At 52.1% G+C, this 27,006-nt stretch overlaps 1 protein-coding gene across 3 annotated transcripts in view; it reads right to left on the reverse strand.

Moving 5' to 3' along the window:
• Positions 1 to 24,107, reverse strand: part of ARFGAP3 (ARF GTPase activating protein 3) — a 53,878-nt gene extending 29,771 nt beyond the window's left edge. For all 3 annotated transcript variants that reach the window (XR_013483535.1, XR_013483534.1, XM_020982791.2), the window contains exons 1-8: positions 23,893 to 24,107; positions 16,949 to 17,067; positions 13,221 to 13,293; positions 10,176 to 10,307; positions 7,536 to 7,619; positions 6,388 to 6,475; positions 1,122 to 1,181; positions 301 to 347 (exon numbers count right to left, since the gene is read on the reverse strand). Coding sequence is in view for 1 of the 3 variants with exons in the window: in XM_020982791.2 (XP_020838450.1) it covers positions 301 to 347; positions 1,122 to 1,181; positions 6,388 to 6,475; positions 7,536 to 7,619; positions 10,176 to 10,307; positions 13,221 to 13,293; positions 16,949 to 17,067; positions 23,893 to 23,961 (672 nt within the window). In the remaining 2 variants the exon portion in view is untranslated. The remainder of the gene's footprint in view (positions 1 to 300; positions 348 to 1,121; positions 1,182 to 6,387; positions 6,476 to 7,535; positions 7,620 to 10,175; positions 10,308 to 13,220; positions 13,294 to 16,948; positions 17,068 to 23,892) is intronic.
• Between the last annotated feature and the right edge of the window lie 2,899 nt (positions 24,108 to 27,006).

Consider the following 27,006-nt stretch of genomic DNA (forward strand, 5'->3'; position numbering starts at 1 on the left):
AGGATGGCGGAGCAAACACCTCGTGCACAAGAGGTCACTCGTTTCCCACTACGCTCACTCGTGCGTGACGAGCAAGATGATGCCCAGGCGGTCTACGACAGCTCCTCGTGTCCACCTCACTCGCAGCCACATTCAGGAGCTCCCCGTCACATTGCAAACCCTGCGTAATCAGCCCCCGGCCCAATTCACACCCGTCACCAAGAAGCTCAACAAAGTCGATCAAAAGCAAAAGGCCTGGCTTTCTGAGGGGACAAACAGGCCCAGAACGATGGGACTGGCCGGCATGCACATAACACTCACCCCCTTTCTAGCCTGGGTCGGTTTCTTTTTTAGGAGAGAGGAAACATCTGCAAAAAGAAGAATTATCACTTCAGCTACACAGAAGTAACATTGCCTTCTGCCTTTTGATTTTCGTTTCCTATGTCCATAAAGACACTAATTCTAGAGATTTAATTGTAAATCAGAGTTACAGAGAGACACATCTTCTGAATTAACTTGCTACATGGAAGGCCCAGGACCAGCACCAAAACAACTCTGAACAACAGTTTTCGGTGCTTTCAGCCCCCGCTTGTTCGTGGTCGTTGGTCAGACAACGCGCCAGCAGGACCAAAGAGCAGGAGTCTCGTGCAGGAGATCTGCACTGGCAGCTGGTGGAGCCTCTGGAAAGGGGCTGGGTTGGGAAGCAAGGAGAGAATTGGGAATAGAAAATGTTTTTAAAATGATGTTAAAAGTAAAAATTCTTTTAAAGCATGTTAAAAAAAATCAATATGTGATTTCCTTTTCAGAGCTTCAACCAAACCCTTCCCTGCTTGTTATGTTTCATAAGTGGCACAGAAAGATGGTAACATGGCATTTTTCTCTGCATGTCCCCTGACTCTCAGCAGAGAAGTGGTGGACTACAGGTGTGGAATGAGGCATATGTTTTCAAAACGCCTAAGATAAGCGATGTAGTACGTATACAGAATAAACTACCAGCAATCCGTTCAATTCGATTCCACCAATGGCAGTGTGGCTGTGAGAATACCATGTTCCCTTCCAGACCACGTGATGGCAGCCATTTCCCTTCCCACAATTTACAGCTAAGATGGGTGCTTGGGCTTCTGGAGGGGGCGGGGGAGTACCTAAGGAAGCTTTCGGGGACACACTCAGGCCGTCCACACTGGGTCCTTGCTCTGGTCCACCTGTAAGTAAAAACACTGAGATCAGGCTGAGTATTCAGACAGTCTGGTCTCTAGCTCTCCCTCGGTCTTCTCTCCTTGCTGTTCCTTCTGCTACTTTCTCGTCACAGGGACCTTCACTGTACAGGGAAACGCCTTCCCCAACAACATCGACCTCATAAACAGCAATCTGAAAAACAGTCTCAAGAGAGATGCCTAAAATGTGCACAGACGGGAAATCTGCGAGTGCCCAAAGAATGGGCGATTCTAACATCCCGACATCAGTGATGGAGCTCAAAACGTCCAGCTGTCAGCTGCTCCACAAATAACTCGTATCCCAGGCTTCTGAAGAGGAGGAAAGCCCAGGGCAGGGGTTTGTAAATGAATGCTTGGCCTCAGCTGGTGCTGGGCTGGCAAAGGAATAAGGTTTGGGACCGTTGGGACAATCAGCCAACTCTGGTCTTGTGGGAATCCTGACTGGCAATAAGGTTTTGGTGCAGACCAGTGAAGAGCACACACGCCCACGGGACACAGCCCAGAGCTTGGGGCTGGCGAAGCCAGGGGGCTGCAGGGGTGGGAGCGCTCCCCTTGGCCAGCCTCTGACAAACACTCCTCCACCAGCTTCCTGAAGCCCTCCAGTGACAGACTGGCCCGACCACAGCTGGACAGCTGGACAGCTCTCCTGGTTAGGAAGCTGCTTCTACTAAGTCCAACTTGGCCCTCCCAGCTCAGCAGCCCGAGCAGGCCATGCCCAAGGCTTTTTCCAGACTGTTACCACGGCCCCCCAAATTCCCTTCTCCAGTAAACAAACACGCCTATATCTTTCCATCTACCCCTTGAAATGATGACTTTCAGCCCTTCAGGCCCCTCATCTGGACACATTCCAGAACTGTCAATGTCCTTCCTAAATGGCAAAGCCTAGAATGGACCACAACCCCTGCAGATGGGGCCTGACAGGCCAGAGGACAGTATGTCCAATCCCTACACAAATCCGCACAGAGACAAAGGGCCCCAAGTTCACCTCTAAGACTACAAAACAAAGCAGCCTCAATTCCTGGGACTGGGGTCTCAAATCATCTCCCCTTCCATATAGTCAAGCCAGCTGAAAAGGCACAACCAAAGCAAAGGGTCCCACGGACCTAAGAGAGGGGCCTAGGGCTTACATTTCTGTGTGCCCCGATTTCTGATGTGCAAGAGAACTTGGAAATCATCTAATCTGATTCTCCTTGGAATGCAAACTGGGAAACTGAGGCCCAGAGAAGGGAAGTCACTGGCCCTGAGCCACGAAGCAAGTCTGACCTGCAACAGGTGCCCCCGTGCCAGCTCCTTCCTCCACACAGTCCATGGCTTCTATCACTATATACTGACTTGCTGGTGACACCTTCACCAAGGACAACAGAGTCCACGAAGCCCAGAGTCAAGTTTTCAACCTTGTCCAGAATCCCTTTTGGGGGCCGCACAATATTCTGGTTTGCCCTTGCACTGCTGCTGCTCATGGTCCAGGGGAGAGGGAGCCCTGGTCTGGGCCTGGCAGTCAGCAGGAGGCCTGAGTGAGGCCAAAGCTCACCTGGGATCCTGCCTGCCAAAGTGGGTGGTCACAGAAATGTTCGCCGTTTTCCTCCGTGACTTGGAAATCAGAACAGCGCCCCAGGTGAGATTTCCCCTGTGCCTGTTGTGTGCCCTCCCATCATGAGATCTAAGTGGTGGGTGGTGGGACCCTGAGCCAGGCAAGCCCCAAGGGAATAAGGGCTTTCTTTTTTCAACCACACGATTCCTGCCTTCAAGGAGCCTACAACCTAACATACTGGGGGGAGGGATGCACACGGCTGCACTGACAAATAGGATGCCACTGAAAAATACAAAAACCTATTTTTCTGTGCTTTGTCCTAAGGAATGGCTCTCAGGGCGGAGGATGGCACAGGGCAACACTGGAAAACGAAGGTGATGTAAAAACAAGATATTCACGACCACCATTTTCTGTTTTGTAGAAAGGAAGGATCTGGAACTGACTGAAGGGAATGCCACGGTTCCTTCCTTGTGCTCAGGGGTGGGGGTGGGGGGCATCTCTAGAATGAAAACAACGAGGAGACCCAAGCCACTGTTTGAGACAGTGGAGACCTGGAGTTTGTCCCTGACACCCTTCTGTGGGAAGGTGAATAAAGGGCCCAAAGCTCGGCAGGTTAAAGAGCAGGGTGCTGGAAGAGATGGCCCAGGGAGCCCTGGGTGGGCTCCCCATGCTCATCTTGGGCTAAGCCAGGAGACACAGGCAGGTGTGACTCTTACGACTGCCCAGACAAAGCTGCTGGCAGGCTGCCCCTCCAGGCCCTCCAACCCTGGCAGTGCCCACTCCTCCCAGGTTAGCTTTCCCAGGCCTCCATTTTGCCTTGTGGACACCACAAGGACCATCTCGCACCATCTCGAGGTCAAAAGGCTCCCGTTCAACAGAGGTCACCAACTGCACACCAACAGCATGGAATCGCATGCCTGACAGAGCTTTAGATGTCACCGTATTTGATTCTCTGGCACGCAGACAGCTGTTTGTCCTTTGACACTGCATTCGCATGTGAAGTGGACTTACGTGAGGCTGACAGAGGGTAAGTGATGTGCCCAGGGCACATCACTGCCTGAGGCAGATTCTGGATCCAGGTCTTCCCAAATGAAAGAATGTGCAGATGCGTAAACACAAAATGAATAACGGCATTTTTTTTTCTGGAGGGGAGCAGAAAACAGGTGGGGCGGGGAGGGGCCTTATCACAGGACTCTTGTTAGGCAGGAGTTAGGGATTCAAGGCAGCACAACAATGTGGGAACAGGGATCTGGGCAAAGGCTCAGAGGCCAGAAATAAACTGTTGTGTCCGGGGAGAGAGAGCAGGCGAGCCTGGCTGGAACAGAGAGTGGAGGGGGCAGTAAGCAATCGAACACATGGCGATTCAGTTCAACATATGCTTGTTAAGCACTTACTGCGTGCACAGCCCTGGGCTGAACACTAGGGGAGATGCCGGACCAGGTACGAGGGGAAGGGCACTGGGTTCAGCTCTGACTCTGCCACGGATGGCCTGGGTGACCTTCGTGGAGTCACCCCCCAAGCCTCAGTTTCCTCATCTGTAAAGATGAGGCAGGGAGGGTAGCTCTCTCTGCCCTGCCATCCCCTCCAGGGTGCCTTCCTTTCCCTCTCTAGCTCCCAGGCACCCTCAGCAAGCCCTTGCAGTCCACCTTCTACGCCCAGCATTCCCCTGACACTTCCCTACCCTGGTCACCGAGGATCTCTCTCTCTCTTAGATTCTTTTTAAAAAAATCACCCTCGTGGACATCTTTTGGTTTTACGTCACCAACATTCGCCAACACCTTTCCGACTCTTCCCCCAGAAAGCTAACCTTGTAAGGCTGAAGAAAAGGGAAAAACCTGGTCCACAAAGTTAAGTCTGGCCTGACCTATCGGGCTTCACGCCCAGAGTCGCTGCCACCTTTGCCAAGAAGGCGGAAACGCTCTCGTCTCTTCACTAGGCGCGTGTGGCCATCGCACTTCCTAGCGACACTGCTGCAGCCACTGCACATCTTCCTCATTCTGCTCATTTTCCTCCGCATCAGTCCTCAGGGTCTCTGCTCACCACACTGGCCATTTGGTACATCCCAACACCATCCTGCCCGCCCCACCCGTCCTGTCCCAGCCCAGCCCAGCCTGGCTTGTCCAGCTGCTCATGGGCAGCTCTCCTCTCCCCTTCTGCACAGCTCTCGAGGTCGGGGTGTTGCTGGGGACTTTTATCCTACTGCTGAACTCCTCAGGGAGCGTGCCTAAAAGCCCTACCTCTGGGTCAAGGGGGATGGACTACTGGGCCATTTTCCTTGCAGAATTCGAAACTGCTTCCCATTCACACCCCACCAACAATGCATGGGTGTGCCCTTCTTTCTAACATCGAGTATTTCATCTCTAGTCACTTTGCCCATTTGCTGGGGGAGACACGACACCATAGGACCGTCTGGATATGTTCCTCTGAATGACTCAGAACATCACTTCCCATGGGTCCCAAGAGCATTCGATCCTTTTTGTGACCTGTTTGCTACTAATCTACCAGGGAATACCTGTTGGTCTTTTATATCTCATTATCTGTTAATTGCTAAGACTAAACACATTGGCTCCATCCTCCTCCTTGGGTATCCATGCCCCTGCCCTTCTTTCCTTAGTCTCCTTCACTGGTCTAGCATCCCTCCCTCACCCCCTAAGTACAGATGCCCCTCGGTGCTCTCTCCTTGGTAATCTCATCTGGTCCTGTGGGTTCAAATATCATCTCTACATAGGACGACCTCCACCTACATGTCCATCCCCAAAGTCTCTCTGGAACTCCAGTCCTGTGATGCCAACTGCCTGCTGAACGTCTCCTGAATGCCATCCGGGCACCTCGGAGTCAACATGTCCAAAACGGCTCATTCTTTTTCCCCAAATAACCACCCTTCCTCACAGGTACCCAACTATGTGACCTAATTATTCTTGCCTTTTCTCTCACACTCACCATAAATCATCAATGACCAAATCTTGCCAATTCTCCCTCCACACCTCTCCCATCCATCCTCCTATCGCCACTCACACAGCCACCATCCTAGCTCGGGTTACCTGCCACCTCTAGTCCAGGCCCTATACTGAGGTGTGGACTAACTGGTCACTCTTCGCGTCTCTGGCTCTGGCAACCCTCCCCCCACATTACAGTCAAAATCATTTTCCTAAAATGTAGGTCTGGCCACGTAACCTCCGTGCCCCAAAGCCGTCAATCAGAGCCTCCACTGCCTCAAAACACACAAGTTTCTCAGTCTGGCATTCGAGGCCCTCTCATGTTGGACTTCCAGCTCCCTCAGGGCAGGCCAAGCCCATATGGTCCCTTCTGGGCCAGGAAACCTCCTTATCCCTTTGCCAACCAAACCAAGCCTTCTGACTCAACGATTCTCAGGCTCTTTCCTTACCAGAAAGGCTGGTGGTACCAGCATGAGGTGCGAGTATAAGAAATACTCAGGGACACACAGTACTTCGTGGCAGGAGAGTCTTACTCATCTAATTCACATTCTCGGTGACTTCTGTGCAATTTTTTTTTAAATAAAGCTACAAACGTTAAACAGATGCATTTACAACACACCCAGCCTTATGTGAAAGCTGCCAATTGTGAGTCATTTTAGGAAGGCCGGAGCCTCTCCCAGAATCGTCATTTTGTTCTAATTATAAACAGAAGCACTCAAGACTCTACCTTCGGTGCTCTCTGCTACAGCTTCTGAAGAACTTGGTCTGAAAGGACCTGGCTCTGGTTGTGCTGATGTCCACTCTGGGCCGCTAACCTGGAGCAAGGGGGGAAAGTTACGGATGAGCAAAACCCCAAAGTGGACAAAAGAAAACAGTATTTAAAACGACCAGGCGTCAGTGTCTCGTCCCCACAGGCCTCCTCCCCAGGCTGGGCCCCCCACAATGACTTCTCTCTTCACAGCAGGACGAGACCACTGCTGGACCGAGGGTGGCCCAAAAGTGGCAAGGAAGACGTTTCTCGAGTAAAACCTTGGACCTCACAAAGGCGTGGCTTTCATTACACAGAGGAAGCATGCGAAGACTGTTAGCATGATGGAGTGTGTGGAGGCAAGACCTTGGAAATCACCTCCAAGGCCAGCAAAAGAAAAGGCAGCAAGGAGTTCAGAGTAAGGAGACTCATAATGCACTGCTGTTCTCACCCCGGGGGGGACATACATACACCCAGACAGTGGACGTCCTACAGCTGGAGGGATCTTAGAGATTCTCTAATCCAACCCCTTCACTTTACAGAGAAGGAAACTGAGGCTCAGGTAGAGAAATGACTGGCCAAGGCCTCCCAGGCAGCAAGGGGCAGAGTGGGGCCTGGGACTCAGGCTCCCCTGGCTTTCACTTCAGGCTCCTTCCACTGCCCCGAAATGGCCACAGATCCAGGGTGAAGAGCTCTTAGCACTTGCGTAGAGCTGGCCTTTAGTAAGTACTTGCTGGATGAATAAATAAGAGCAATAATTAAAATGCACATGGCGTTTCTGTCTCAAAGGCCAATCTCCACATTTATACAAATATTTCTCAACCGCCCTCATCCCGCTCAAGTTAAAGGGACAGCACCAGGCGAGGAGGAGCCTCGTGGGTCCAGCTGTTAAAGCAGAGCCCTTGCCCCCAAACCGGCAACGGAAAAAGACCAGGCTCCTTCAGAACCAGCGTGGCAGGTGATTCCACGACAAGAGTGTGGGGCAGGCCATTTCCCCTCGTTCCCCAAACTCCAAGTGTAGCCACCTCCTTGAAAGAAGACTTTCAGCACGAAAGAATAAGGCCATTTGGGGAAAAAACAAAACAAAAAAACCGCCTGGACAAAATGAAGTGGAGCGCATTGCCTACCTCAGGGGGAGCATGGGATGCAAAGAAATCCTTGTCTTTCTGCTGCGGTGACGACGGTGGCACCACACAGCTCTCCAGCCACAACTGAAACGGAAACACAAGGCAATGCTCAGGCCCCGGGGACCATCCCTGACCCCAGGACATCAGAGGCGGCCAGCCCAGCTGGCATCCGGACACAAAGCCCTCTACCAGGGCCTGTCCCACTGGGGGGCAGCAGCCCTGGTGGTGGGGAAGCCTCCAGGCACCTCTCTCCTGCTCCTAAAGATGGTCCTCTGGTGCCACCCCCAAGTTCAATCTTTCTCCCCCACGACAGCCTTTCCTCTGCAGACTCAGTAGTCCCTGTTTCCTTCAGCTGATGCTCACCCCATTCACCACCAGCTCTCTCTAAAACGGGGCACCACCCTGAAAGCAAAGAGCTCAGTTACGGCCTGGCCAGGGCAAAGTCCGGAGCGCCTTCTTCATCCTGGAGGCTAGCACTGCAGGGCGGCCCCCAAGCCCATCAGGCCCTTTCTTACAGGCGTGCAGCTTGCACGCGTGTCTTCCAGACAGTGCCTGTGGGGCTGATGGCTCTGACCCCAAGCAGAGGCCTTTATCCTTCTCTCTCCTCAGCTTCCTCTTGCTGGGTCTCACACGTCATTCCGACCTGTCTGAATCCATCCATTTGTGCCTGTAAGGGGCAGTGTTGGGTGGACCAGGGCACACAAGACAAAAGCCATCATTCTGCCCATGGGGAGCTGGCCTTCTGATGGCATGGACTTTTCAACAGGTAAACAGAGAGAGCTTGATTTGAGGAAGGAGAAGGCATGAATTGCAGCAGGGATCCAGAACGCCTTCCTGGAGGAAGCACGAACCTTAAATGAAGCTAACAATACTATGAGATGGAAGCGAGCAAGGGACAGATCCCTGACTTGCAGGAGAGTCTGGACCAAAGGATGGAGAGAGGGATGGAATGCTGAGTTTGAGATCAGTTTAGCTAGGACAGAGCCACAAAAGGGAGGGATGGGCCCCAAATAAATCTGGAAAGGCTGAGGCCAGTACTTGATCCTAGAAGCAAGAGGGAGACACAGAAGATTCCTGAGCACGGGCATGACATGGCAGAGTCTGTGGTTTTAGTAAATTTGGGCAGCTATGTGGAGGAAGAGGCCAAAACCATTATTGGCTTTTGTATTTATATTCCCACCCCCACCATGGGGTGTTCTGTGTTCTGCGCACAGTAAGAAAGCGCTTCATACATGTTCACGAGATTATCCTGGATGGATGCAAGACATCTTGTGCATCTGAGCAGCCATGGCGGCCTCGAGGATATGAATGGGGAGGGATGAGAAAGGGTGAAAGGCCAAGGATGACACTAAGGCTGAGAACCTAGGTGACCATTCAACGGAAACAGGCTAGTCTGGCAGAAAGGTGGACTTGTGGAAACAAGGAGCTCCGCTTTGGTCCTGTTGGCTTTGAGACGTCTACACAACATGTAAACATAGATATGAAGGAGGCAGTCATGACTCGGGCTGGGAATTCAGGAAAGAGACTAGGCTTGGTCACAGAGATACGGATGTCCTGCATGGAGAACACTGAGAAACAGAGGGTGTAGAGAGGAAAAAGAGTGCAGCTGAGAATGGAACCCTGGGGGACACCCATGGCTACTAGCATGACCTGGACAAAGAGCCCGCCAAAAAGACCAAGGAGAAGTGGTCAGGCAGGTGACTCTGGAAATCCCTCAGTCGAAGTGGTCCAGATTCTACATGTGCTGGGCCTGGCAGTCAGAGTCCGACAATCTGGCTGTGACTGAGCCTCTTCTTACAAACAGGCACAACCTTCCAGCAAGCTCCCCCATCACCGCACTCCCCAGCAATAGCTAGCACTCACACTGCCAAGCCCAAGGCCATGACAGAGTCTGGACAATTTGGTCAAAGATTCGATTATGTTCAACCCCATACTTACAGCCCCCAGAGGAGCAGAAAAGAAAGACAGGGCAGTCACCAGAACGGTTTTTAAATGCACAGAAGAGAAGGACATGCAGGAGGAGCGGGCAGGAAAGACAGCATGTAATGCAGACGTGGTTCCACACGCAGCCTCTTTCTTATTCTTCTTTATGTACGGAAGTGCTCATGTTTGTTGGTGTCTGTCGAGGTCAGAAGAGCAAAACTTTAAATCTCTACTTATTAATTTCATGTTCCTCCATTTCAGGGAAGGGTTCAGAATCTTGAAAAGCCACTTCAGCTGTGAGCTCCACTTCTGTGCACACCCGTCAGCTGTAAAGACGTAAAAGGGGTGGGACGAGGTTTCCTGTGTGAGTGACAGGCGGCAGTGGGGACCAAGGTGCAGGGCCAGCTGGGAGCTGCAGCCCAGGCCCAACCTGAGCAGGACAGCTGGGGAGCAAGGCGGCAAGAGGAATCAGCAACATCAGTCATGGTGAGGCAGGAGATGGCAAAGACCCCACAGTACAAGGGGCAGAAGAGGCGAGCACAGGCTCAGCACGCTGACCAGGCCACTGGGCTTCGGAGGCCTGGCATTTGGGCTGAGGCCTTGTCCCCCAGCCCCCTTCTCAGTCAGCCGGGCCTTGGAAGACTGCCCCAGCAGCCCCACATCTTTGCCCACATGGAAAGCAGCCGGGCTCAGGGAGATACCCTCCTCTATACTTACATCAGTGCCGTGCTTGCGAGCTGCTTGAGAAGCACGAGATTTGATCTTCTCCCGATAAAGCTGAGCAGCACGGCTGTTATACTTGGCATTGGCATCATTCGTTGTACAGCCGTGTTGATGAAAGAAGGAAGACTGTAAAAAATAGAGGATGAAATCAGTACTAGAAGCTGCCACTCACAATGAAAGGAGATGATAAAAATATGTATTTCACAACTCATTTATTGGAAAATACTAATCAAAATGTGTTTTGTTTATCCAATCTCTTTAGTTTAAAAAAAGAAAATTCTGAATTCATTTAGAACTCATCAACAGATTCAAAGCAACTTCTCTGCTCCAAAAGTTTACAGAGACTAAGACAACGTATCTCTGCAGGCTTAGGCACATACAGTACTTGAGGCCAAACTGCCACCCCTGGTGCTTAACAAAGAACCCGGGCACTTCCCATGGTCCTGTAAGGGTTGGATTGTGGCAGCAAGGTTACAGTGTGCGGGGGGGGAAGGGAGGGGAACAGCAGGCTAAGGACCACAGCCAGGCACAGAGGTGGCCTGTAGCCAGAAGCCTACCACAGGACAGGGGAATCCAAGAGGGCACAGCAGGCCGAGGACCACAGCCAGGTATGGAGGAGCCCCACAGCCACTGCATGGACTCAAATCTTATCTCACTTTCTGTTTTTCCAGCTCAGGAGGGCCACCTTTGGACTAGCAATGACAGAACAAAAATGACTAAGAGGGAAGAGATAGTAAGAGAGCACCTAATTGTCCTTGATCACCCGACAAGCAGTTAGTAAGCACCTACTATGTGCCAGACACCGTGCTGGATGCTGGGGATACAAGTACAAAGAGTGAAACTGTCCTTCCTCACAAGGAGCTGACGTCACATCGGGTCAGCAGGCCCAAACAAGCCACCTTCTCAAATACTGGAAGAACTGACAGAAATGTTTACTGGGCACTGAAAGTTCAGGAAGGATGGGGCAGGACTCGAGGGATGGAGAAGGGTCAAGGTTCTCATTTCAAAGAGAAGAGAATGGAGCCTGCAAACTATAGGCTAGTGATCTTGACTTCAATTCTCGGCAACATACTACAACACATGATTAAAAAGAGGGAGAGTGAACACCCAGAAATGGCAGCAGCGATCCCAAAGAGCCAGTCATGCTATCCTAACCTCACTGCCTTTCTGGACAGGATCACTAGCCTGGTAGGTCAGGCAAACGCTGTACGGTCAACCTAGATTTTATTCAAGTGTTTGGTAAAGTAGTTCATGCTCTCTGTGGGTTAGATGTGAGCGCAATTAGATTCAGAACTGGTTAAAAGGCCAGACTCGGAGGAGTCCCTGATGTTTCAATGTCAACTTGGCAGGTATCCAGCAGAGTGCCCCACTGATCTGGGCTGGTCCCTTTATCGCTGACTATTTTACCAATGACTCGGACCAACATGTAGCTAGCACAGTTACCAAATGTGCAGAGAACACTGACAGGCAGAGTCCACCTCCAAGAAGATCCAGACAGGCCTTAAGACTGGGCCTGTCAGTGCCGCACTGGACCGGACGGCCGACAGCCCTGCCCACTCTGAAGTTCGGGGTGACCCCGGGGAGATTTGGGAGGGGGAGATGGAGGTGATGGTGGGTGAGCCCCGGGGAGCTCTCTGGGCCTTAGTTTCCCATCCACAAATGAAGAGGCCGACCAGACCATTCCCAAGCTCCTCCCCAGCCCTTGCTCGACGACCCTGTGCTGAGCGCCACGGCTGTCTCTCGAGACTCTAGAACCAGGAGCTGGTCCATCTGAATGATTATGGAACCAGAGCTAGAGCTGGAAGGAACCTTGGAGGCCAGTGAGTCCAACTCCTTCATTTTACAGATGAGGAAACTGAGGCCCAGGGAGGTTCAGGGACTTGCCCAAGGACAAAGCAGAGGACCTGAACCCAGGTCTCGTGACTCCCGAGTCAGGGCTGCTTCCTGTGACAGGCAGGGGGTCCACAGGCCTTCTTCTCTGCAGTCGGGGAAGTTCCCATGCTGAGGAAAGTGGCCGGCTTACAGCAGGGCCCCTGCTCTCCAGCTGCCATCATTACCAGTGACAACGCACCCTGAGCCTCTCTCCCCTGCTGCGCCTCAGCTAATGCTCCTAGGGGCTGGCCCCGAACCTTCCCCCGCATCGAGCGAGGCGGCCCCTTGAAGACTCCACAGGCTGCTGTTGGATCTAGAGCTTCCTCAGCACTGGAGCTGGCCTTGGGGCTTCTTACCATTTCTACACCTTAAATTCCACCAAACTTGAAGCACAGCGTGCTCCAGTCAAGATAAAAACAAATGTCCATCTCGTTAACAGGGACTATTAATAAATTAGTTTAAAATTAATTTGGTCACCTGGAAGAAACGCTCTTCTCACCTCCAAATTTGCTCAACTTTTGGACTTCCTCCAGAAGTGGGGCAGCCAGACGACTCTGGATCTTTCAGGGAAGGCTCTGGGACTCCACTCAGTCTGGGGGTACCGGAGAAGGCCTCAGAGTCCCTGACCCTAACATCTAGCCCTCAACCAGGGATGGAATGGCTAACGAACCGTTTACTAAGAACAGCTCAATTCCAAGATGGTCAGTTTCCTTCTGCAGAGGTTCAGCTTCCAAAATCAGAGTCTATTCAAAGTAGAAATCTCAAAGTGGGGTGTGTGTGTGTGTGTGTGTGTGTGTGTGCGCATGTGCACATGTGTGTGTATGCATGCACATGTGCATGGGTGGATGGAAAGGCTAGTGATGAGCATGACATCAGCCCCCAACCCAATCCTCTTTCCATCTTCTCAGACCATCACCATCTGGGAGGCTGCATTCTATCAAAAAGAGGCCACCAGGGGGCTAAGCCTCCTTGCAGATTTCAGATGTGGTTATGATGTGGAAACCTGTCGTCCCCTTGGGTCCGACCCTTGAAATTCCCACTCTGTAAACTTCTATCTGACATGTGAAACACAAATGACATTCTATGTTTAGCCTCCCTTAGTTATCAGGGGGATGGTCAAAGAAACAGTCACCCCTTCCTCCCTCCCACCCCCTGAGAGAAACTTACAGCACTGGAATTCCCTCCAACTTGCATGCATCTCAGCTGAAACCAAGACCAGTTTGAGTCCAGCTCGGTAGACCTAAGGGAAGAGAATATTTGCATCTTTAACACAGTTTTTTAGCACCATATCATGGGGGAGGGGCGGAGGGGGAGAGAAGGGAACTTCAAGGTTTCTGAGAGCTTCAGAACTCCATGCAACCCTGACGCTTTGGTGTTGGAGTCCACCTACATGTCAGATGTGAGGCTGTGGGCACTAAGTATCTCCAGATTGTGCAGTGGAGGAAACGAACAGCTCCCAGGCTCCTGGGAAAGGGAAGGCAAGCCAAGCCAATGAGCCTCCTCCAAGCTGCAGAGGAGAGTGAGGGGCAGGCAGAGGGGATGCTGTGAAAACCGACTCATCTTCTGCACACAGCTGAGCCGCCCACCATCTTGCTCTTATTCAGCGAGAGAAAGTCCCTGCCTGACTTCCTCCAGCTGAGAGCCCTTCCCAAACGGGCAGTGACAAGAGGCAGGAGGTGACAAGAGCTCCCTCCTGGGAGCAGAGCCTCTAACTGCCACTCCCACCCCCCAGCTAAGAGGGGCAGTCTAGGAGTGAACAGTCCCTCGAAGCAACAACAACCCAAGTGAAGAGCCCCAGGCTGCCAGCTGGCTGGCACCACTTTCACTGGGGCCAGTAGAGAAATCACTCGGACCCTGATCTCCAAACCATTAGAAAGGTCACTAAATGAGAAAGGGATGACATGAGAAAGATGCGAGCAGCCTATTCATTTCTCATTCACCAAAAGCGGCCTGAGCACCTACTAAGCCCAAATGACCAGGGGATTATTCTAGATGGCATCACTATCTACCCCTAAATAAGCAAGAAAACCAACAGCTTCCCTCCGCCATTCTGGCCCTAAAGAGAAGGGAGAGAGGTCAGAGAGCTGACCAAGAGCCAGGAGGATGCCCTTTAATCCTGGCCTTTCCTGGGCTGGATATGCCTTCTGAAGGTCCCAAGAGAAGGTCAGCAATGATTCGGTCTAGCCTTTAAAACTTAAATAATACAGCCACGCAGAAAACTACAAACGATAATGACAGTTAACATTTACAGAGCACTTTCTATGTGCCTGGCACTGTGCTAAGCCCTGGGAATACAAGGACAAGCAGAAACACAGGCCCTGCCCTCCAAGAGCTCACAGTCTAACAGGAAGACACCAGGTAAATAAACAGGCACAGACAAGATGCATCCAAAATGACAAGGAGGACGGCCACTGGCTGGGGCACGGCAACTGACCAAGACTGCATTCTAAGAAGGGTGACTAGGAAGACAAGAGGAAGCCTCCAGAGGAGCAGCGGAAGATGGCAGAACCAGCAACACCAACCATTCTTTGGGCTTGTTCCGCTGGGGCCTCAGCAGGCCCTGGGAGAGCACCCAGTGCAGGGGCTCACAGCCCAGATACCGTTCTGACAGCAGCGACTTGGGCAACAGAAACAAGGGAACCAAAAGCGGCGTCATCACTCCGGGCACAAAGGGGGGGGCTTCAGAAATGTCTTCTCACTGACTGCACGGTCCATCCAAGACCTCGCTCTCTGTCTGGCGACTCCGGGGGCACATGGCTAGAGGGGGCTGGCTGAGCCAAAGGTTTTAGTCCCTTTCTCTTATTTGCTACAGGGCCAGGAACACAGCAGGCAGTTCATGTTTCTTGACTGACTTTCGGTGAGCTTTTTCTAGCCTTATCCAATTCAAGAACAGTTATCTTTACAAAGTCAGGTCCTCAAAGACTTTTAAAGGCTCTTCCTCTAGCCCAGGGCTTCTTAAACTTTTTCTACTCATGACCCCTTTCAGTCTTGGCCCGCCATTTAAGAAGCATTGTATACTCTATAGCCAGCATCAGCTGCAATGGCGAGAACACCAGCAAAGATACAAAGACCAAATCAAACGTGGAAAGGGAAGCTTTTCAAGTCTCCCAATATATTAACAGACAGCTTTGTTTGATGTTTTTCTTACTGCCCCTTGTTTTCTCTGATTTCTACTGGCTTTCACCACCTGAATGACTTCCTGGAAGGGACTCTCCTAAATGATACCAAGGCTCACTACGGGCTGGCTTAAGCATCATTACCTCAGAAACTTCCACAAGTGGCTTGGAAGCCGGAAAGTCGATCTAATGGAACAAATACCCCTGCAAAGAGGAGGCCGGGGACCCACTCCAGGTCCTGTTAACAACTGACACCCACCTAAAGACACCAAGACGTTGATTCAGATGCACGCATCTGAGTCTGAGTAGACCATGGTGCAGGACAGCTCCCCGGGATGCAGAATTTCCATGGGCAAATGTGCCCAGAAGCAGCTGACTTCATGCAGTAGACAACAGGTGAAGAAGCCTGCTGAAAGGTCATGAAGCCACATTCCTGACCTCTTTTGTCTTTCTGATTATAGTTACATTGTCCACTGTTTGTTCCAAAGCCCTGACCTTTGGAAAAGTTACCTTCGTATTGGCTTTAGAACACAGTAGGAAGCTGACATTCAGGCCCTCTGCTTGTTCCTTGTAAAACTGTTGAACAGATCTCACTGTGTGCCTGGGAGCACCTCAGTCTCCATCAGACCCTGTCCTTGCAGTGCTCAGAGAGAAAAAAAGGCGTGGCACTCCTGGCTCACGCTTCCCAGTGATACGTTCTCATAGATTTTAACAAGGCCTTCACCAAAGTCCTGCTTTGATGCCATTAAACAAGGCAGAGGTGGAGGCTAATTCTCCAAGCCTGTCAGATGTCACACACTGACCTAAAGACGAACTAGAAAGCTCTGGAAGATGCCAGAGCACAGGAACAGTCCCCGAGGGTGAGGCCATCCATCACGCTGCCCTCAGGGACCCTGGAAGAATGAGGTCCTTCTGGCATCCCCCAGGACAGGGTCCGAGGGGAGAGTCCACTGTGTGCACGCAGGCTTTCATCCCCCAAACACTGATGTGGCGCCTTCCCTGGGCACAGGACCTGTCCCTACAGAACTCAGTGACACTGCTCCTGCATCTTTTAGTCCAAAGGGAAGAAACTGATGGCCTAGAGAGGGAAATGCACTGTCCAAAGACACACAGCAAGTTAGTGGCCAGGCTGGGCGGGTTCAGATTTTCACCATCACTAACAGGAGTCTGCTCCAGTGAGATCATGAGGTAAAAACGTACAAGCTGGTCCTTTCCCATGAGGAGCTGAGAGCTGTTCTTTACACTTCTGACAGGCCCTCACTCCCATTTTTACTGAGTTGTACGCCTGACAAGAGACCCCCACGCATGTCCAACTGTCCTGCCCCCAAAGTCCTTGGCCCACTGGGTAGTTCAATGTTAACAGTGGATAAGATTCATCAGAGGAAATGACTTTAGGGGGGGTTGGCTGGTGCCCCCTAAGGCCCAGACTGGCAGCTGAAGAATCGTGTGTACGTGCATGTGTGCGCGTGCGCAGGCGGTCCTGCAGGCACTACCTCCCAACCCAAGGGCAAGGACCGTCTGACTCTTCTGTCTGTAGCCCCAGCACTTAACACAGGACTCGGCACACAAGAAGCACTGCATAAACCATTCATTCATTCACTCACTCACTCACTCATTCATTCATTTACTCACTCATTCATTCATTCATTCACTCGTTCATTCATTCACTCAAATGAGAACCTCTGGCACCATCTTTAATCTCTCGACTCTACCCATTGCCGGTCCAGAAGCGAGCAAACCACCAAGGGGTCCAGGACCAAGAAGGCAAAGGTCACTTACCGAATGAAGCTCAGGTGAACCCCGAGAGAGCGGTGTGTGCCGGAGCAATCAATGCAGAGAAACACTCCGTACGTTACGCTGGCCCAGCTGGGGTTTTTGGCACCACAGTCAAAGCACATCTGGAAGAAAAATGTCAGCCATTAATTGAGATTGGCCTGGTGAGTCACTCTCCAATGTCCAGACAGCACTTGATTCAGCTGAAGCAGAGAACCCAAGGGTTTAACTCTCATCAATGGAGACAGGGTCCGTGGGCCTGAAGTCAAGGCAGGTCTGGGATCGAATCCCGGTGGGACCCTGCGAAAGTGGTGAAGGAGAGAGGCTGCTAGACTCTGGGCTGGAAGAAAAGTGCTCTGCAGGCCTGAAGCCTGAGCCCAAGTGGGCTGAGGTGTGACCTCACGAGACTCTGCAGGTCAAACTGCCCCCCTCCCCAGCAACAGATGGCCCACACCTCCCTTTCCTGGGCACCCACAGCAGTAGTCGCACAGGTACTGCTGAGAAAATCGCTCCCCATTCCTGGCTAGAGCTGCCCCTCCATCCCTTTCTGGCTGTCCGGGGGACCCTGGAGGGGAGGCCTCTGAGCTCTTGGCAGTGACAGTGAAAGCCCTGCCTCCCTCCACTCCTTTCATTTTGGGAGAGGCGGAATGAGTCAGACAGGATGAGGAGGTACGGAAAGAACGGAATCAGCATCACAGCTCTCATTACATTATTTTCCCCCTGAACCGCCCTCTTGATGTCCCCTCCATCTTCGGTGAGCCCAGGGTCAGCTCTGACCCTTCTCTCTCCCTCACTCCTGCATCCCTTTAGCTATCAAACACCCCCCACAGACTCTCCACCCAGTTGGCTGTTCAGCCTCTCCCCACTTCAGAGCAGTCAGCCACCAACACGCATCTGACTGTGTGCCTACTCACTAAACTGCAGAGGCACCCTGTGACCCCAAGAGCCACGTCACCGTCATCTCCTCCATTTTAACGTCCACCTCTGTGCAAGTTTTGGAACAGCCATGGTCATCAGCAGCTTGGCCCATGTCTCTAGTTTATAAATAACGATGCACATTGGGGATGTGTGCTCAAACATTATTTATGAACAGGGTGCCCAGTGTAAAAGTTGGGAGCTAAGTGACAGTCGTGGGAAGGCCTCCTGAGGTGGCGAACAAAAGAAATCCTGAGTAGGTGTGCAGGATGCCAACGCTGCTTAGGAAAAGAAACTCGGCTTTTTCTACGTTTTTCTAACATAGCTAAAACCTCCTTGAAGCCTTCTGACCCAAAAGGACTCCTTGGTCCTCACTGGGGCATCTTCCATGCGACATTTAGTAACGAGTGACATCATGGGGTCCTGAGCCAGGCCTTCTTCCCAGCACCACCATCCAGCTTTGGACGCTCGCACTCGGTCAGTCAGTCTCCTGGCCTACACGCCAAGCTGCTGGGGGGATGTCAGGGGGCCTGAACACACAAAGCAACCTACAAAGTCATCTCCCGCCCTTTCCAAACATGACCCAAGTCCAAGCTGAAAGCTGTTATTCATCCTTTGACTCCCACTCAGCCACTTCCTTATGGTGTGGTCAGGAGGGCAGGTCACCTGACCCACGAGCCTCTTCCCCTTCACTTAACCCATCCACCTCAGAGCACTGTGACCAGCAAATGAGGTCAAGGCTACGAGGGCTAATGCACAGGTCACAAGGGAGAGGGGACTGTTATTAAGTAGTGTGGGGGCCTAGAAAAGCATGGGATGCAGTCAATACCATGGCTCTGACACCAGTTTATGTGACTCTGCTGTAGACATTGTCTCCAGCAGTTTTCCCCCTCAGAGGCTGCTGTCTATTCTCTTGACAAGCTTGGGTCCTCTTTTGGGTGCCCTGGGCCTTTGTCATCCCCAGGGAAGGAGGACACTTGTCCTGCCCCTCGCCCACCAGGGCCAGGCCAGGGGAGGGCACAGGTGGCTTTTCCCTGACTGGGTGCTCTGGGGCTGTCTAAGCCTCCCTAGCAGCTCTAACAAGAGCCTGGGCTGGGGAGGGGTTGGGGGGGCGTGTCAGGTTAGAACAGAGCAGAGACAAAGAAGAAAAGAAAACAACACGTTTACTACTGGGAAATTCCTGAAGTTTCTCCAAATCTTGGTGCTGGGCAAAAGGAACGGGAAAAACAAGCTTCTTCCTTTAAAAGCAGTTCATGTGTCAAAGGTCAGTTGGAGGCAGGGCAATGTCTGGGCTGGGGGAGGACAAGTGAAAGGAAAGGCCTCAGGTGGAAGAGGGCCAGGATTCGGTCTCCCCAGCCCGAGGGGCGCAGGCTACACACCCAGGGACATCTCATCCAGCTCTGGGACCCAGAGATGTGGGGAATCGGCCCCCGAGCACCTGCTCTGACTGTGTACATCAACAAGAATAGATAAAATACATAGATCAAGGGGCAGCGAGGTGGCGCACTAGACAGAGTGCTGGTCCTGGATCAGGAAGACCTGAGTTCAAATCCAGCTTCGGCCACTTGACACTTGCTAGCTGTGTGACCCTGGGCAAGTCACTTAATTGCCTAGCTAAAATAAAAATAAATATTGAAAAAATACACAGATCAATACCAGGCCCACCGCAGCCATTCAGCTCTATGAATATTCAACTCATTAGGCAGCTGGGGGGCCTCAGTGGAGAGAGCCCCAGACTGGGAGTCAGAAGAGCAGGGGGCAAATCCCGCCTCAGACACCAATCATTCACCTTTTCTATGTCTTAGTTTCCTCATTTGGAAAACGGGGCTAACAATAACAGCACCTTTCACTCAGGTTTGTCATGAGGACCAAATGAGTGACCACAGGAAGCACAATAGAAATGCTTGTCTCAAAGGTGGATCCTGAAGCCCCGATTGGCCCCCAAGCTTGTGGAGGAGTCCCAGAGGCATGAACTTGACACGACCTTGGACAGACTTCAAGAGATGTTGCAGCACAGAAGGGCTGGGCAGGCTACCGTCCGTGGGCTCAGGAAAAGGCAGGTGCCCTCAGACCACACTTAGCAGCTGTGCAGCAGCAGATAATCACTCTCCTCCTGGAAGCCTCAGTTTGCCCATCTTGGAAATGGGGGGCAATCATACTTCTGCTCTGTGCCTCACAGGGCTGCTGTAAGAAAAGTGAACCTCAGGGCACTGTAGCAACACCTGTGACTGACCTCAGCTCAGCCCATGCCAAAGTTTTCCAATAATCAGGCCAAATTATGAGCCTGGGATGCTTGGAGATCAAAGACAGGCTGCCTGCCATTTCGTTTTGCTTAGAAAGTCTGCCTCCAGCCCAGCCTCTGAGCATTCCCTGCTGCAACAGGAAACTTAGAAGCAGAGTGGCCTGAGCCAATCGCACGCCCGGCGGTGTCTGCTGACGAAGCCGATCCAGAGTCAACACTCACCACACATGAGGAGAGGAAGGAAAGCAGACACCACAACTTAAAAGTAAACCCCTGCCCCGCCCCCATTCCTGCACCCCTTCACCACAGCTCCTCCAATAAGGAAGGAAAAACATACCACATGCACTCAAATTTTCTGTAGCATTAAAGCAATTTGCCATCTTGCTTCAGGTGAACTGGAACCGGCTCCAACCAACAAAGAAATGCTTTAAAAATCAATAATTACAGAGATGCAGCTTATGCAGGAGCCCGGGTCGGACACTCACTGGTGTGCCTAAGTGAGGCAGGGGAGCAGAGGACGTAGAGTGGGCGGGGCTCCGAGAGGCCGTGCAGCCCACACGGGTGGAAGAACCTGCCCAGCTCCTGATGGGCACCCGCTGTCACACAACACCCTCAGCTTCCTCATCTGTAAAATGGGGACCCTCCTATTTACATTGCCTGCTTCCTGCGAAGCAGGTACTGTTTCCAACTGGCTTTTGCCCCCAGCTCAGGGTACCTGTCTGGCTCCCCCCAAGTGTGTCTTTCCTCCTCAGATGCTGGCTCTTCCTTTGGTCCCCATGGCTTCCACCTCGATTCCACTCCCCACTGTGCACCATACAGCCTTGGCCACCCCAAGAGAATGTTAGCTCCCTGAGGGGAAGATCTCTGGAACCCAGTACCTTGCACACTATGGGTGTTTAACAAACATCTCTTGAACTGAATTATGACCTTATGTTTCAGGACAAAAATCCTTTTTTTCTTAATTTTCCTATTAAGAATTTCTAACCAAAATGAGAGAGCCCCTCAAAGTCAGTCAAAAACTGCTAACTTTCATCCTCTCCCAAAGCAGCACTTTATTAGGAGTACAGTGTTGACAAAATTAACCACAAGCATGGTCCCAGGGCACCTGGTTTGCACAGAGGGCCTCTGCCAGCTGTATACCACCCCACAGAAACCTGGCTGGGGAAATGTTATCTGGGACCTCCCTATGTAGATTTCTGAGCTCCTCTCTGCCCCCTCTCCCCACCCCATTTGACTGTGAAGGCCTGGAAGGCAGGGACCCCGTTTTTCCATCTGTCTCCCCAGCAATGAACACAAAGTCAGCAGGTGCCAGCTGTCTCAGGTCTACACCATCCCCTCCTCCTGCCCAGGACTTCAGGGCAGTGTGTGCACATATAGACACACAGACACACACAGAGAGACACACCCATGTGCACACACGTACACATACACACATATGCAAATACTGATCTCCATCTGAGCCCAACAAAAATCTCATTTCCACATGCTAACCCAGATGTCAGCCTCGTCTCATTCTCTCGTTGTAACTGGCCTTTTACAAGCAGAATCGTGTGAATCTTTAACTTAAGGAAAGGCCGTCAAGCCATTACATGGGAGCACAGATTCCTGTGCTCTTGCTGTCTCTCTCTTCCTGATTCCCCGGCACTGCCTAGACGTCACCTCACCAAATGCTCCCTCCTCTAGAACTCTGAATCTATCTTAAAATGAGGCTGTACCCCCACAAAATCAACATTCTAGCTGCAGTATCACAACCTTTGTTCTAGGGATCTCCAGTTGGAGATGCAAAGGGAGGTCAAGTGAGGGCAGGTCTCTGTAGCCCCTGGCAGGACAGCTGGACCAACAGGTTAGGATGGGTTGGGGGGGGGGTCTCAATCTGAATCTGGGTCTGCTGCTAACTCCTCATGGGGTCACCATCAGCCCCTTTTCCCCTTGGAGTCTTTGTTCACTCATCTACAATACAGGGGTCTTAGGGATCGTTAGCCTGGAGAAGAGCGAACTCAGGGAACCAGATGCTATCTTGAAGTAGCTGTCTCCAGCAGCACCATGTGGAAGAGGGGGCCAATTTCTTCCATTTGGCCCAAGGGGGAAAAAGAAGAGTGACAGGTGGCAGGGCAGAGGTCAGTAAGAATGTCCTGACAATCTGAGCTGTACTATAGTGGGATGGGCTGTCTCAGAAATAGCATACCCCCTGGCTGGAGGGCTCTCAAGCAAAAGCTGGCTGACCATGCTGGGGCGGGGGGGGAACTCTTGTCTCAGGGACGACATTGCTACTTAGGGCCCTTCCAGCACTGGAATCCTGTGACTAGAGAAATTATTCTCTCCCTTCCAGAGCTAAAGGTCAGTAGTCCTGAATGGGACAGGGCAGGAGATGAGGGAAGGGAAAGGAAGAGGAAAGGAGGCAGCTCCGCTTTGCCCTTCCAAGGCCCCTTCTCCTGTAGGAATGGTCCCCCAGCATGCTGCAGCGCAGGCAACAACCACAGCACAAAAGCTCAAAACACCCAAGAAGGGGACAAGAGCCACAAAGCCTTTGGATTCCAAGTCGGCTCAAATGGAGCACAGAAGAATGCTCTGTAGGGTGCTTGTTTTTTAAGAGTAGGAGGTGGAGGAGGGTTGAGCCTAGCACCCTGTCCAGAAGAGAAAGAGTAGTGGGTGACAAGCTTCTCCTGACCTCCCAGCAACTGGAAAGGGAAATAGGGGGTGCCCCTTCCCAGAGTATCCCCTCCTAGCGTGTCTGATGTGCTCCATCCTTCCCCCTCATTACAGCTTGGGAGACCAGAAGAGGGCTGAGGGCAGGCGAGGAAGAGGAGGGGCTCTCTCAGTCCCCTGGCTGGGGGTGGGGGGAGAACACATATGGAGCACGTACAAAGAGCTATCATGCTACTTCTAAGAAACCTGGATCTCCTGGAGTATGAAGTGGAGGACATGACCAGGAATCAGGAGACTCCAATCCAGGTCCTGGCTCTGAGTCACTGCTCAGTGCCTCAGTTTCCTCATCTGCACAAATGGGGGCAATAATGCTTGTGTTACCTACATCCCAGCATTGCTCTGAGGAAAAGGGCTTTGTAAACCTCGGAATGAACGTCAGCTACTACTCTGAAATCCCTACCTTTAAAACCTAGCACGTGCTAAGGCTCCCTTCCCTGTGACCCGGGAAAGCAAGAAAGACAGGAGCAGGGAAGAGGCTGGGGGGGCGGGGGGAGAGCGGAGATGGCAGATCGCAGAAGGGACCTCAGAGGCCACTGAGTCAGAACCCCTCATTTTAGAGGGAGGGAAACCGAGTCCCAGAGGCGCGACGAGGGGGAAGGTGGGGGCTGGGAGAATGGGGGGAAAGGCTGGGAGTTCTGTCACCTGGGACGGGAACACAGCTGGGGCCCTGGAGAAAGGGGGCGATGAGAGGAGGGGGAGTGTTTCTCCCTTCCTTCAGGGTCAGGACGGGGCTGGATGGTCTCCTAAGGCCGATGACAAGCGGAACTGGCGGAAGGGTCCCCCTCTCTGACCCCCCCCAGGAGATGGGGGGGTGAGGTGGTCCTCTAAAAGCAATGACAAGGGGAGACTGGGAGGGCCTCCCGATTTCCTCCCCCCACCCCGTGGCGATGCCTCGGGGTCCTGGCCCCCAGCTCCACAGTGCGACGTGTCCCTGGCAGCGGAGACTCCTACTTCCTCCCCCCCCCACCTCTGGCTCGGTTCCACGCAGGCGCACTTACACTCCTCCTCTGGCTCCCCCGCCCTCACTGAGCTCCGCGCAGGCGCACTTCCCTCCCTCCCCCCCTCCCCCGACCCGCGCGGCCGTTACCTTATTGGGCGGCACGGAGCGGAGACGCCTGAACACGGCCGCGATGTCCTGCTTGCTCGGCTCCGCCATGACCTCGACGGGACAGGGCGGCGGAAGCGGCGGCCACGGCAGCAAAGGAGGCGGCAGCAGCGGCAGCGGCAGCGACGGAGGCAGCACAAGCCCAAGACGCGACGGTGAGCCCGTGGGCCCGGGGCGGAGCTGCGGGGGCCCCGCCTCCTCCGGTGCCGCCTCCTCCGCCCGGCGCCCGCAGCCTGACTGGCTGCCTCGGCGCGCGCCCCCCGGGCCTGGCCCCGCCCCCGGCTTTCCGGCCCCGTCCCCGGCGCGCCCTCCCGCGCGCCACATCGACGGCTCCAGCTGAAGGGGAGGGGCCAGCTGCTGCGGGGGCGGGGCCAGAGTGGAGGGGGCGGGGCCCGGAGCCCCAAGCCCTGGGAGCCCAGGGATGCTGAGCACCGAGGGTGGGGCGGGGTCATGGGAGCCGAGCGGGGGGGGGGGGGGAATGACAGGGCCCCCAAGCTAACCCGGTGAGCATCCATCCCGGGGGCACTTTACTGGAAATGTAGGGAGAAACTTGCTACCGCCCTCCAGGGGGAGTGGGCCGGGCTGCCTCTGGAGGTAGTGAGCTCCCCATCTCTGGAGGTCTTTCTAACAAAACGGGCTGGGTGACCACTTGGAGGGATGCATCACTTTTGCACAGTGCCTGGCAAAAAGTAGGGATGGACCGAGACAGCTTGGCAGATGAGCCTCTGAGAATGAGCCCTGGGTCGCCGGGCTGCCTGAGACCCCGGGCCCTGGAGGGCTGCAAGCAAGGACCCCTCAACCCCTCATCAGCAGTGTCTCTGAAGTCGGATAGGTCAGCGTGGCCGCCAAGGACCCCGAGCTCTGAAAAATTCTGTCTACTGAGGCAGTGCTGGGTCCGGGTCCCAGACAAATGTGTGACTCAAGGAAAGTCACCTAGAGAAAGATAGGAATGGTCATTGGCATTAACTGCCTTAGACTTACAGAGCACATAGCCTCATTTGAGCTTCACAACAACTGTCAGAGGCTCCTAAACCATAGGGATTATCCTCATTTTTCAGATAAGGAAGGTGGCCTTTGATCACCAAAGGTAGCCAGGTAGTGAATGGACTGTGTTCCCCCCTAGGGCTAGTGTTCTCAGGGACTGGAGGAACAAAATGGGAGACTCAGTTGTCATGGAGATGAGGGCAGAGTGAGATGAGGGCTTGCAGTCCAGGAAGGGACCTATAAGATGAAAGCCCAGAAAATATCGCCCCAGGAAAAACCCTGAAACAGCTGAACCAGAAGAAAGATAGGAATGCAGCAGTCTGATAGCCCAGATAGCTTGAGGGATTAAAGGGAAAGGCCTCTCTTGCCCTGGGGGAAGGACAGCAGTAGAGAACTGGAAGCCCCACCTCAGCATACCAGGAAGAGATCCTGAAACCCAGGTGGTAGAACAGGCAAACACCAACACCTGGACTCCTGAGTGCCTCCGTGAGGGCAGGGAACCGGTGGAAACCAGCTCAGAAAACCACCAGCTGCCTCGGCATTCTACAGCCACCGGCTCTCCCAGTGCCTCAGCAAAACTAAGGGAAGCAGCACTCCAAGGGGCCCCAGGCAGATAAACATCCTGCAACATCCATCTGAAAGGAGCTGAAGAAAGGGAGCAGGAAATCTCCTGGGGCCACACTACCCAATCCTACCCCTATAGTTCCAGTGTTGTTGATTCCAGCCCAACACCAGGTAAGCTGCCAGAACCCTACTGCCAGCATTAGAGGCTCCCAACACAAGAAGCTTGGGTCAGTACCCTCTGCTCCCCAGCAGGAGAACTCAGTCTCTTTAAAGGCCAGGAAATAAGCAAACACTGTGAGCAAAAAGAAACCTACGATAGATTCTTATTATAGGAAGAGTGAAGATCAAGGCAGAAATTCTGACGAGGACAACATTATGAACAAACCCGCATCTGGATCCTCAAAAGGGAATATGAACTGGTCTGAAGCCCAAAAAGCTTCTTAGAAGAGCTCAAGAAGGATTTTAAAAGTCAAACAAGAGAGGTGGAAGAAAAAATGGGAAAAGAAATGAGGTATGCAAGAGAGAGTCAATAGCTTGGAAAAGGAAGGACAAAAATTAACTGTAGAAAACAAGCCCTTAAAAAATACAATTGGCCAACTGGAAAAAAAGTACACTGAAGAAAACAAGTCCCCCCAAAATACAATTGGCCAAATGGGGAAGGAAGTACAAAATCTAATAGAAGAAAACAATTTGTTAAAAAATTAGAATTGGCCGAAAGGAAGCTAATGACTCTGTGAGAGAGCAAGAATCAGTCAAACAAAAACAAAAGAATGAAAAAATAGATGAAAATGTAAAATATTTCATTGGTAAAACAATTGACCTGGAAAATCGATCCAGGAGAGACAATTTAAAAATTATTGGTCTACCTGAAAATCATGATGAAAAAAAAGAGCCTGGACAGTATCTTTCAGGAAATCATAAAGGAAAACTGCCCTGAGATCCTAGAACCAGAGGGTAAAATTGCCATAGAAAGAATCCACCAATCACCTCCTAAAAGAGATCACAAATTGAAAATGCCAAGGAATATAGTAGCCAAATTCCAAGATTACCAGGTCAAAGAGAAAATGCTGCAAGCAGCCAGAAAGAAACAATTCAAATATCATGGAACCACAGTCAAATTACACAGGACCTTGTAGCTTCTACATTAAAAGACCGCAGGGCATGGAACATGATATTCCACAAGGCAAAGGAGCTTGGATTACAACCAAGGATCAACTACCCAGTGAAAATAAGCAGGATCTTTCAGGGGAGGAGATGAATATTCAACAAAATAGGGGACTTCCAAGCCTTCCTAATAAAAAGACCAGAGCTCAACAGAAAATTTGATGTTCAAATATGAGACTCAAGAGAGACATAAAAAGGTAAAGGGGGACAAAAAGAAACATGTTATTAAGAAGGGCAAACTGTTTACAACCCTACAAGGAAAGATGACACTTGTAACCCTTAAAAACTGTATTGTTATTACACCCCATGTTAAAGGAGTATACAGAAAGGGGGTGGGTATAAGTTGACTTTGATGTAATAATAAAAAAAAAATCTAATCAAATG

This window comes from Phascolarctos cinereus, unplaced genomic scaffold, assembly GCF_003287225.1.
Source record: "Phascolarctos cinereus isolate Bilbo 61053 unplaced genomic scaffold, phaCin_HiC Scaffold_1;HRSCAF=81, whole genome shotgun sequence".
Taxonomy (NCBI): domain Eukaryota; kingdom Metazoa; phylum Chordata; class Mammalia; order Diprotodontia; family Phascolarctidae; genus Phascolarctos; species Phascolarctos cinereus.